A 12360-nucleotide genomic window follows, 5' to 3' on the forward strand; every position below is an offset into this window, starting at 1 on the left:
ACCCTGAGCCTTCAGTTCTTCTGTTTGAGAAGAAAAAGACGCTGAAGAATAACAAAGCGGCCACATTGTATGTGCTTCGAACTCAAAATGAATAACTTGCATTATTGGGTTTGTAGAATCAGTTGTGACTGCTGTAGGACTAATGCAGCTTCAATACAATGTGCCTGTTTTTTTCTGTTGCAACTGAATGTGTGTGCTTGCCAATTCCTGAAAAACATATAACAGACTTGTTCCTGCAAGACAAAATACATTTGCAATCTGTTTAACACATTTTTAAAATATTTTTACAGAAAAATTAAACTGTCTCCTTATTTGACAGTTGCAGGATTTAAATTTCTAGTAAGGTAATTGGTGCTGGATGGATGTGAGCTTTATGCCAAGGGTCTGTCGGCAGGGGCAGTTTCACTAGGCTGCTGGCATCCAAAGACATGGCCGTAATTAAAGGAAAAGCCTATTGATCTGTTGCACATTAGCAGGAAGCAATCTTATAGGAGTTATGGTCTCATTTAATTCGGCATCAGGCCAAATTAAGGTGCTATACACAAACTGCATTGTCGCTGTAACCATCCTGTGAGAATGTTATTACCGCTGACGCATAGCTCAGCTTTACAGTAATGTTTTGATTGATTTGAAAATGATTTTTTGTTATGATTTTGTGTTAAGTCTTAAATCTCTCGCAGCTACAACTAAATGCTCCCCGGTGGCTCTTCAAGGCGGCGGACACATTTTGCTCTCCCTTTCTTTCCATGTGTATTAGGTATTGAATATGTGACCTTTCTCGTTTCTATGAGCTCATGGGAAAAGTGGGTGTTTCCACAGGAAGTTGATGCTTTTCCCTCCCCCTCTTTTTTCTTTTGCTCTCCTCCATGGAGCCTTGAGTCTCACTCCTCCTCAAACCTTTCATTCTGCCTTATTTTTTCCCCCCTATTTCTCACTTCAAGTACTCCTCAGTACTCAACGAAACAATACTCCTTGCGCCTGTTCCTGCATCACCCGTGTGAAACTTCATGAAGCAATAGGAGGAGAACGTTAAAGATACAAAGGGATTGGTCATTATTTTCATCTGTTTAGCATTAGACCCTGATGGTGGCTGCATGATTACAGACAGCTGCTCCAGAAAGTTAAAGCTATGCACATTTAGAAACAAGAAGTGATACATGGCTGATTCTGGACAGATTTCTCTTTTCATAACCTCCTACTTTACCAGTTGATGTATAGTGCACTGCTAAAACAGCAGATATTTCTGCTGTTTGGCACTGATAAAGCTTGACCAAGAATGTTGACTTGCTTGGCCCATGATGTGCTATCAGCGCAGTCTTCCACTCCTTTTCAGTCTGGCCTACAGAGCAACTTGGAAGGCTCCAGTCTGTCTTGAACTTTGGGTCCTTAATTGAAATTGCCGCACTTGGCTCTGGCCCCCTGAACTTGTTTTACATATGGCACGTTTCACCTGTCAGTAAGGGGGCAGCCCCACCATCTCCGGCCTTGTGTGGCTGCCCCCACCACTCTGCCTTTTGGTGCTGATGCCTCAGTATGTAGCACTTTGTAATTGCTCTGTCAGCAGAACCAACAGCAAGGGCCCCGTTTAGTGACAGAAGCAGAGCAATCTGTGTTACAGAATATTACTTCTAACCACATTGTAACATTTTTGGGTACTGTGGCTTGAAGAACTCACTGAAATCAAGGATTGGAGCAAAACATACTTGTAGGACTGGCGCATCAAGCAGTAGAAATTGCGAGAGTGTGCATGAGACTTGACGCTCATCTTTAATTAATTTATTTGATTCATTTATTTAATCCACGTCTCCACATTAGATCTGTTCAGGATATTGATCATTTTAAGAAACGTTCAAAGACCTAGTTTTATTCACTGGCTTTTGAATCTATTTAAAATGTATTCAGTGATTCTGTTGTGTTGGGCTTACGGTCTGATGTTCTTACAGTTTTGTGCTTTGTTTTTACACTTCCATCTTGTGTACTTGCTCTAAAGCAGGTTGGTGAGGATTTATTATTATAATGTGCTCTATAAAAGAAATTGAAATCGACATAAAAAAAAGTTCAGTTTTCTCATCATTTTATGCAGTTTCAACATTTTGTTCAAAACAAATTTGCGTGTTCCTGGAAAGTTACATCCTGTTGTTTTTGCTCTTTCACCCACAATTGGCAGATCTGGCCTTCCATACAGATTTACCCTGAAAGCAGACCGCAATACGCTCAAGCAACCAGAAAATGTGGCCACAGGAACAACAGCACGCTCTTATCTCCGTTAACATGAAAGTGAAAAGAGAGACCTGTGCAATAATAAAACATTCATGCTTTGGACATCACAAGAGCCAAACCAAAGTTGTCCAGAGAAAGTGTTGATGATGACCAGTTGATCTTTGTATTTTGAAGATTCAAAATATAGTCTTCAAAATTGTATTTTAGAGGTGCATTAATCGTATATATAAGAGCATTGAGGAAAACTGTTAAAGTTGACAAGCTGCTATGTTCACTCGTAAAAAAAAAACAAAAATGTATCTTTGTAAATTAGTAAGTTGAAAGAAAGCTGTAATGAAGTTGGGAAGTGTTTAGATTTATTTTAATCTGCAGATACTCATAGATGTACTTTTCTCTATAACTGATGCATTTTAATACATCTTTTTTTATTTAACCTTTAAATATCAATAAAATATGATATTGAATAATTGATATTGAAGTTTTCTGAGTTTTCATGCAACATTTGAACATGTGTAACTCGCATCTGTGTCCACGACCGCTTATTTTAGCTATTCCTGCTAATTGCGAAAGCATCGTAGGCAGACTCCTCTGTCTACCATAGGGGTGTGTTTCAGTTGTGTCTGTGATAAATCTGAGATTTAGACTTCTTTGAAGGTAAGGACGTTATTGGGTTGAAGTCAAAGCTGTGGTTTTAACTAAGTGGGATAACTGACAGGGATGGAAAACGATCTATATTTAGTGCTGGTGAAGCTGTTTGTGCGGGGAGGAAGTGGGTGCATAGGAGTGCAAGCGTGATGTTGATTACACGCCCGCATATGTCACTCATTCTTGCTTTCCTCATGTCTGGCAAGTAGAAGTTTTATTTAGTTACAATAGCTGGTTTTGTGAAACCTGATTTCCCAATCCTGATATTTGATTTGAGTTTAATGAACCTATACACAAACACATTGGTTTGATGCCAATTTTGGTTGTTAAGCTGCTAATACATTCTCTAAATCTTGCTAATCTTTAAATGCGATGTACTTTAGAAAATCTTTTATTTGAAGCATTGTTAAATAAATGTGCTGATGACATCTTGCACTTAGTTTAATTTTTTTTTATATAGATGAAAGAAAACTACCATGAACTGTAATACAACGTTGTAACCCCCATTCATTCAATTGACATTTAATAAATCCAGCATAAATGAAAAACCATAGCCAATAACCTTTTTTTAAGAAAGAAAATAGGCTTGTAGAAATATGTGTGCTCTTCCTTCAGTATCTTATAAACAGTAGAAGAAGAGTAATCAGAAATATATTTAAAATAAAAAAGTATCTCATGTCCTGATTACAAAAAAGTAAGTGATCCATAGGCTATGTATTTAGGACAAAATTGAGAACATGTGATATAAAAGTACCATGTTCGGATTTCTGTTGGTGGGTGGGGTCGGAGAACCCACCCACATGATGTCATCTGTGACATCATGTGCTACCCGAGGGCTCAGCCGGGCCAGCAGTCGGCTCCAGAGGTGGAGTTTCCTTCCTGCAAAGCAGACGGGGACCCAAGTGTAGCCTGACCCACCTTCCCACTGACATCTAAACTGTAACATGGTTTGCTGCAACTATTTTTTTTCCCCAACTATTATTTTTTTTGTGTGCTTTTGTTCTTGCTTATCCGTTTGTGATTGTATTAAGGTGATTGTACTTTATCTTGACTTTGCTGCTGCTAGCGAGAGGAGAAATCTCAAAGATAATAATTATGGATTTATAAAAGCACAAACAAACCTGTTCATCCTTGCTCTGGTCTGGTTCTTGCCTAATTATTCAGTTCCTGGTTTGTTTCACTGTTGGCAGTGTTTCAAATAAATGTGTTTAGCTGTGATTGCTTCCTCAGTTTGAATGACAGTTAAACTTATTTATGTATTTATTGTTGGTTGATTGTTCCTTTTTCCTCAACAAGAAGGAATTTGGTTCTGTGAATTTTTAATCTCATCACGCTGTTCAGTGTATTCCTGAAAATGTGTTAATAAATCTGTCTGCCTCACTGGTATGTGCATGTGATACATTCTTACAGATTACTAAGAGAACTCTAATGCCATCTGGTTCAGTTGCAAGTATGTGAAACAAAAAAAAAAAACTTTTTCAATTGTGTTTTTATCAGATCTAGATGCTCCACCGGAAGGATGAACTTAAGTAGGAGTTGGTCTGTATCAGATTTTCATTGACAGCATCAAGTAAAATGCTTTATATAGAGGTGTCACAGTATCATGGTATCACCACAAAAAAAGCAGCTTAACTGCTGTTATTTAAAGCCAACAAAGCAATAGTTATTTCAACTGCTGCAACAGCAGATAAGTACAACTTCAAAACTGTTCTAGAACATCCTCCTTATTCATTGAACACAAATTTAATTATTTGCACATCACTTCATTCAATATCATTTTTTAAAAATTATTTATGTTGAATATGTCAGTGTCTAAAACTTCCTTCTTTTTCTATACCAGGTTAGATTTGTAGCCAAATGAGACTTTATAGGTCAGATTACTGGATTTGATTCAAACTGGCATTTCTCACTCAGTTATTGGTAGTCTTCTCGAGTCATGTTTGCCTCTCCAAGCCCATCGCTGCCCAGCTGAAACCCAGCCAGGCTGGACTCCGGCCCTCGATATTGCGAGCTCCGATGCAGCCAGCGGTGCAGAAACCCTGTCATCTATTAGGAGAAAAGAAACAATTGCTTTGGTTAGAGCAGGAAGCTGCAGCTAAGCTACCCAAACACTCTGAGGCGTGGGGTAGGGAGGTCTGAGGAGGCCAGAGAAATGTTCAGCTCCACCCAGGGAGAAAAATATGATCAAGAAGTTAACAGAAGACCATAAGGGGTCAGACACTAATATTACAGGAAGCACAGTTGTATCGATAGTGATATACGTAAATGTGTGGGGAAAAAAAATGTCATGGATTTTTTTCTTCTTTTTGTCTGACTTGTCGACTCTGAAGGCACGGTAGCAGTGCAGTACAGTGCATTTAAGGATGCAAAGTAACACTTCTGAATTATTGAACAGCAATGAATGAATGTGACGCAGGCAAGCGTATTTACAGGCAGCAGAGATGACAGGAGAACGTGACGAAGAGAATCACTGCATCTCATGCAACAACAGAGTAGCAAATAGTGGGGGAGAAGGAATCAATATGCAGTTGTTGCTAGCAACTACAAATGAACAAAAAAAAAACAGTAATTAAATTATAATTTAACTAAGATATTAATACACCTGTAATTATTGTGAAACCTCAATTTTGTTAATTTACAAAAGCTAAAGAGTTGTGATTTAAAATGTTGCAATAATAGCTTTTATTTCTCTGACTTGATTTCAGATTTACAATCAACATCGAGGTCAATGGAAACTCTTCTTAATGGTGCAAATAATAGTGTTAGAAGAGTTCGCAAATATTGCAGCTCATTCGTTTTCTTACGTCACTCAGAATATTTAGTCTTCCGTGGTTAATGTTAGCTCAGTGAACCATTATGTACTGCTAGACTTCAAGAAAGAAACCAGCACTTAATTTGCTGCTTGCTGAAGACCACAAACTGAGACACGGATGGCTAAAAATATTTATTCAACGAAGTATTCAAAATCAATCTATTTCTATAAATGAACAGCGTGAGCTTAAATATCCATATGTGGAGCACAGTAGTGGTAGTATTATGCCCTTCCTGTCCTTCGCTGCGAGGTCTGCATCAGAACATCTGGTCATTTATTGCATCAACAAATTCAAATGGGCAGGCATGTAGGGACATCTGTCTGAGAACAAAATCCCCACAGAAAGTAGGCATATCAGTGAGACTATCACAACTTTCGCTATAATGGGGGCTTAAAATGGAGTCATTGTGAAGGTACAAGACGTTTCAGCCGGGGAGGATTGTTTTAGAAGAACTCGTAATTACCAGAGTGTAAACTTGCCAACAGCTTAGAACTGAAGTTGTTCTGCACCAGCTCTTTCAATCTCAATTGCATTTGATATCTAATATCATAACTTGTGCCTTTTCCTCTTGCCACACCAAAAATTCACCTAAATAGAATCTCTGACAACATGAAGTAGACTGGACGATCTCAAAAAGCATATGCATCAAAATCTGAAATTCAAGATCACATCAGAAACAAATTTGGACTTAAGTTAAGCACAGCTGGAGCAAATTATCAACAAATGGGGAGAAAGCAGGTGAACTTTCTGATGAAGTTGACCTAGTAATGAGCAGTGACTCACTCCTCATTAGCTTGTACAGCTCTGATTAAAAAAAAAAGCCCTGAAGGTTTTGAAATATCCTATTCAAAGTGACGTAAATCTGACTGATTTAAGTGGCACAACTTTAAGCAGGTTGTTCAGGGTTGAAAACTCTCCAACAGAGAAGAGTGGGCCACAATTCAGACTCACTGCTAGTTATTGCAAAATCACTTATTAGATTTGGGGAGCAATTACATTTTCACGCAATGCCACCTTGGTGTGGATAGTCATTTAATGAAGCATTTAAGAACTGTATTTTATATTAGCTCATTTTATCTTTGTCTCAAGTTAAAATGAGTTTGATCTGAAAGTTTTGTCTGGAAAGATTTTAATAGCAGAGATATTCAAGGAGGCAAACTTTGACACTATATTTTCTATGAAAATATAGTTGATATACTGCTAAATTTAGGCATGTTGCTTTTTTCCCCCTGTTTTAATCTGCCTCACCCATTTTCAGGATCATCAGATTTGTTGCCCTGCAGACACAGGGCAGGCTGTTTCTTGTCTCCTTGGCTTCTGAATAGCACCAAATAAGCATCCTGCTGCCTCTGTTGTAAAACTTCACACAGTTTCTATACACAGACAACTGGAGTGTGACTGGGGAAAGTTCAATTTGACTCCTCTTTGGACCCAAGTGTGAATTGTGTCTGGATTTCTTTTTACGTTGCACTGATTGCTCCCCGTGTCTTCGGGTGTTGGTTTGACATTCCCTGAGCACTCCCTTCAGCTGTCACCACTTAACAAGTCCCTGAGGGGAGCGAGAACAACAAAACATGGGAAAAATGTAAAAAATGCATGAGTCCTCCTTCTTCTTCATGTCCTCGTCCCTGCTGCCCTGCCCCACCCTTTCAGCTGAGGTTACTACAAGACCAGATACTGGCCCCAAATTGGAAGAATCAGGCAGGCTGTGTGGCTCTTGAAGCTCGGCAAACCGTTTTGTAAATGTGTTATTTGCTTAAAACCGGCCTGTGATGGGAAAAAGCAGAGCATGTGGTTGTTGTGTAGCAGAATATTTAGTTCACATTTGTTTCTGCAGGTGGCTGCAGACAGTATGTTTGCCTTCTGCCTGGAGAGATCCAGGAAAGGTAGAGGTCAGTGAGGCTGTCTGTGCTGTTTTAACCCAAAACACAAGCACAGAGTGGCTGTTTATTCCCACGTCTGCCCATTCTGAAGCCATCCATGCAGACATCCATGTGGTTAGTCATTTTAAGCTGCATTAGTTGAAATAACAAAATTATGTCTGCTTGGAGCAGAAGAATAAGAGCTCAGAACAAAGATCTGCTCATCTGATAACTACAACTGTATGTTCCTCAGAAATCAGACGTTTAGGTTCCAAAAGTATATAACCATGGAGAAGGTCAATTGAAACATGGTGAAATTACATCAGAATATCCTCAGAAAATGTATTTAGTAAAGTGATCCAGTTTTCAAAAAGCAAATCTTTGATGCTATACAGTTTCATTACACAGATTAAATTAGGTAATAAAGGTCCACAGGTAATGACACCTATGATTCAGTTTCTCCATATCTTTATTACATTTAACTGTCATTCAGATCGTTAACTTGACTATTGCAAAGCAGTGATGTCATCTGTGATATCAGCCAGTTTCTGGTCAATGCTTCAGAAGCTGAAGCATTGACCAGAAATTACTGATGCAGTAATTTCTGCAAAAAGAGCTTCTGGACTAGGTAGTGAGTAAATATCATATACAATACATGGGGATGCTTTATAGTTAGCTGACAGTTCTGTATTAAATATTTGTTTTTGTTGGACCTATGCAAAATCTTTGAGAAAATTATTATTCTTATTATTTTATGCTCTGTAAACCAAATCCATAAAAAATGAACCGGAATAAATTAAAATCAATAATAACGACTCGCTGAAAAAATGAAACATTCTGATGTTGTAATTTGAAAATTGTCTGCTATATAAACTGGATTTAAATAATCATGTGCTCTGTTTCGTCCTCTCTCTCACACAGTCATACTTTGTCACCGACTATGATCCTACGATCGAAGACTCTTACACCAAGCAGTGCGTGATTGATGAAAGGCCGGCCAGGCTGGACAGTAAGTGCAGAACAAATACAGCCAGAGTAAATGCAAAGATGCACATTCGACCATTTGCTTGTTTCTGTTTTGTGTTACCTCTTCTAATGAGGCACTGGGTCTGAGCACTTTGTTTCTGCTGCAAGTTATTCTGCTAATGTGTGTGCACGTGTTGCCGCTGTGCAGTCCTCGACACGGCTGGACAGGAAGAGTTCGGAGCCATGAGAGAACAATACATGAGAACAGGGGAGGGCTTCCTGCTCGTCTTCTCAGTCACCGACAGAGGAAGGTAGGTGACAGTTTTCACTCTGAGCAAGCACACGCACACTCTTGTTGGTGTCTTTTTTTTCCTTCTTTTTCTAAAGCTTTGTGAGCTTTTCACATCTACACACTCTTTCCACTACAAGAACCATAAATTTGGCATAGACACCAGCTTTTGCTGCTTGTGCTTCCGGACCTCGCTGTTGTTCTTGTCATTCACTTTTTGTTCTCAACACTTCCTGCCCTCGTCCTGCTCTCGTTTAATTCACCTACACGCTTACCTTAGATTTCTATTAAAAGCCTGCCTTCTGCTTAAACAATAGCATATGTCCACATCTATGGAAACAAATTCAGGTACAGGGAAAGACTGGGGAGTCAGTTTGCACATTTATTTCACACCCTCATAAAGTTGTGGAAAAAACATTAGAATCAATTATTTTACTGCTAAAAATTTGACTTGAACACATTTACTTGAAAGGAGAGTCACATCAGAATTTCTTATTTGGTTTTTACCAAATCAAATCAAGTAAAATTTTATTTTTACTAAATGTACCCCAGAAAAACAGGAAGTTTTAGAAATACTTAATTTACATGTACTAAGATGTTTTTAGGGGTACCAATAAATGTACTATGCGTGATTTTGTCAAAAATAAATATTTCTTAATGTTGAGATTTTCTTTCTCTGTAAATAATTATACTCAAATTAAATCTTGTAGTTTTCTAGATAGTTCTGTTGGATCTGACTCCACTTCCATAAAATATAAAAATACATTTCGGCTTTTTACATGTTTGTTGTACCAGGGGTCCTAATAAATATGGCCGGCGCTGTATGTACTCAAAACATGTATGTATGTATATACTGACAACACTGTCTGGCACAAACAGTTCCCTTCAAAGCCTCATGCGGTTGTTGCTAAACTTTGTGTCAGGCGCCTTCATTTTAAGCTGCTTTGAAATCAGGTCGCCGAAGATACAAAACACATCATATTGAAACCGTCATTGTCACCCCTTGCCTGGTTCGGCAGCAGCAGGTGGGTTTGAAACGAAAGCATAACTTATTCCACCTGCTGCTTTGTTGCACATGTGACAGCTGTGACACCAATGTGTGTGTTTACGCTGCCACCGCACGAGCTCGGGCAGCATTAATGAGGCGAGAGGAGGAAACGGGCTGCCGTCGGCTGCAAAACATACATGGCCAAACTGTTTTCAGGTGAATCCTTCATGCACTGTTTGAGGGCTTTAATTACTGTCGACACTAGATCGGGTAAAACAAATAAAGAGTTTCTACTTGTTCGGGATTTGGGTTTAAATATTTTTATTTCTTTTATTTTCTCGCTGCCCATCCCTTGTATCGCTGCACAGCAGCACAATAAGCTGCATTCCCTTGAACCCTCCCAATGTTTATGTTGTAAACAGTCTTTCCTTCCTCCATTTATATTAGTCAAGTCTTACCAGATTTACTATGTGCTCAACACGACTGGAATGCCGTCTCGGCTTTGTGGTTACATTTTGCCTCTTTGCTCTTCTTTTTTTTTTCCCCCTCCCAGACTGACATTTTTATTTGCTGTAAAGTTGAAAGCCCGCCATCACATGCCATCTGTATTATAGTGGGGCAACAGTCGGGTAAGGCAGAGGGAGGCAGAGCCTTGGATAAAAATAGTTTATGCTGCTGTAATAGTCAGGCAGACTTCTTTTCCCCTCTCGACTGGCATGTTTAACCCTGCACAGATAACTTCACATTCATGTTCGACGGTTTTGTTCGAGTGTGTACATGTGCGTGCGTGTGGTGCGTCAGGATGCTTCTTCTTTTCTTCTTTTTTGTTCTTTTTTTAACTGTTGCATTGTTAGGAGATGAATGTATGCCTTCACACACACATGTAATAGTCCTTGTAATCTGATTTACAGCTTTGAAGAAATCTACAAATTCCAAAGACAGATTCTGCGAGTCAAAGACAGAGATGAATTCCCCATGATCCTCATAGGCAACAAGGCAGATCTGGAGCTGCAGAGACAAGTAAGTCCAACAGGTTGGAGAGATCTGAACCCGCCTACGGTTGAAACTCGCACGTGCTTTTATCATCCGAGGAGATGTGGCTTGAGGGATTCGGATTTGCAGGCTCTCAAGCACAAGTGTTGCAGCTGCAAGCTTGGTTCAGAGATGCAACAGGATGTTAAGAGATTCTGTTGAGACGTTGGTGTCAGGAAGGGAGGACCAATGAAGAACGGAGTGTGATGATATGATGAATCTTTTCCCTGTTGGTATTCTGACAATCATCATTTCTTCTGGTGAATCCACACTACCCCCTATTGGTTAAAAAGAGCATAGCTGCCAGACTTTTATCCATTTCTAAATACTGGAATTGCACCAATCACTGCTGCCATCTAATAACCTGCATCCCATGTATACATATAACACACATCTGTAATAAAAACCTCACATAAATATCTGTTTTTTGAACATTCAAATACAAAGGTGGCTCTAAAGAATACTTGCGTAGAAGTTAGTCAGGTTAACAGTTTAACAATTGTCTAAACTAACTAAAATCTGCTTTTTATTTACATTTGTAGATGTTTTGTTGAACTATCTACTTGTCTGAGGAATCTGTAATATTTATTTTGAGGGATTTTTGTGCTGTTTTCTTGGAAGTTTCAATCTTCTGTTCTGCCTCTCACCTCAGGTAACCCAGGAAGAGGGCCAGCAGCTGGCCAGACAGTTAAAAGTCACATATATGGAGGCTTCAGCTAAAATTCGTATGAACGTAGACCAGGCTTTTCACGAGCTGGTTAGGGTAATCAGGTAAGTTGACCCTTCTTCTTCCAGTACCATTGATGCAGAGGTCAGTGAAAGTTTAGTTCACGGCCCTCTAGTGTTCAGTCAAATTTACAGGGCTCTCCAAGCATATTTATACCCTTTGTAAAGGCCTACATACAAGACGAAAATTCATCAGCGACTGTAAAGTCTAAGAAAAATCCAACTTAATCATTTTTCATTTATACTTTATCTCAGGCACCTGATGGATGGTGGAGAGTCTTTGATGTTTTTTGAAGAACCAGGAAATATTCAATAAAAACCAGCAGATCTGCTTTTTATCAGCTCTTTCAGCTGAATAATTGTGTAAAACAAGTGACCAAATCTTGGTCACAACATCAATCAAATCCTGATATCTATCCAACTAGATGGCCTCTGGGTAGATGGCCACACCTGATGCATATTTTAAATGCTGAGTCTTCTAGGCATTGGTGGGTACATTATGAGAGATAAAAGTGGTGTAAATTATGATGATAATGATAATAAATTACAATAAATATTATCATTCATTACAGTTTTCAGCAACAGTATTGCAATCAAGTAATTTTCTGATACTGTGCAGCTCTATTTCATTGCATAACTACTATTATGTTATTTTCCTGATTACAGCCGACAGAAAACTGGCTGATTTAAGCTGGCTGTAATTAGTAGCAGTATCTTTAGCTAATTTTCCAGCACCACTGATTACATGTCAGCAGCAGAGGTGTTACAGCCAGACTCCTCGTGACAAACGCATTCTTTGTGGATTTTGTTTTTTGTTTT

The 12360-nt window shown here is 38.9% G+C and overlaps 1 protein-coding gene across 1 annotated transcript in view; it reads left to right on the forward strand.

Moving 5' to 3' along the window:
* The window catches only part of rras2 (RAS related 2), a 32121-nt gene that overhangs the window by 15219 nt on the left and 4542 nt on the right, over positions 1-12360 (forward strand). Inside the window, exons 2-5 of the mRNA XM_055036434.1 lie at positions 8462-8549; positions 8715-8817; positions 10695-10803; positions 11468-11586. Coding sequence (XP_054892409.1) covers positions 8462-8549; positions 8715-8817; positions 10695-10803; positions 11468-11586 — 419 coding nt within the window. The remainder of the gene's footprint in view (positions 1-8461; positions 8550-8714; positions 8818-10694; positions 10804-11467; positions 11587-12360) is intronic.

This window comes from Poeciliopsis prolifica, unplaced genomic scaffold, assembly GCF_027474105.1.
Source record: "Poeciliopsis prolifica strain line A6 unplaced genomic scaffold, Auburn_PproV2 SCAFFOLD011, whole genome shotgun sequence".
NCBI classification, from domain to species: domain Eukaryota; kingdom Metazoa; phylum Chordata; class Actinopteri; order Cyprinodontiformes; family Poeciliidae; genus Poeciliopsis; species Poeciliopsis prolifica.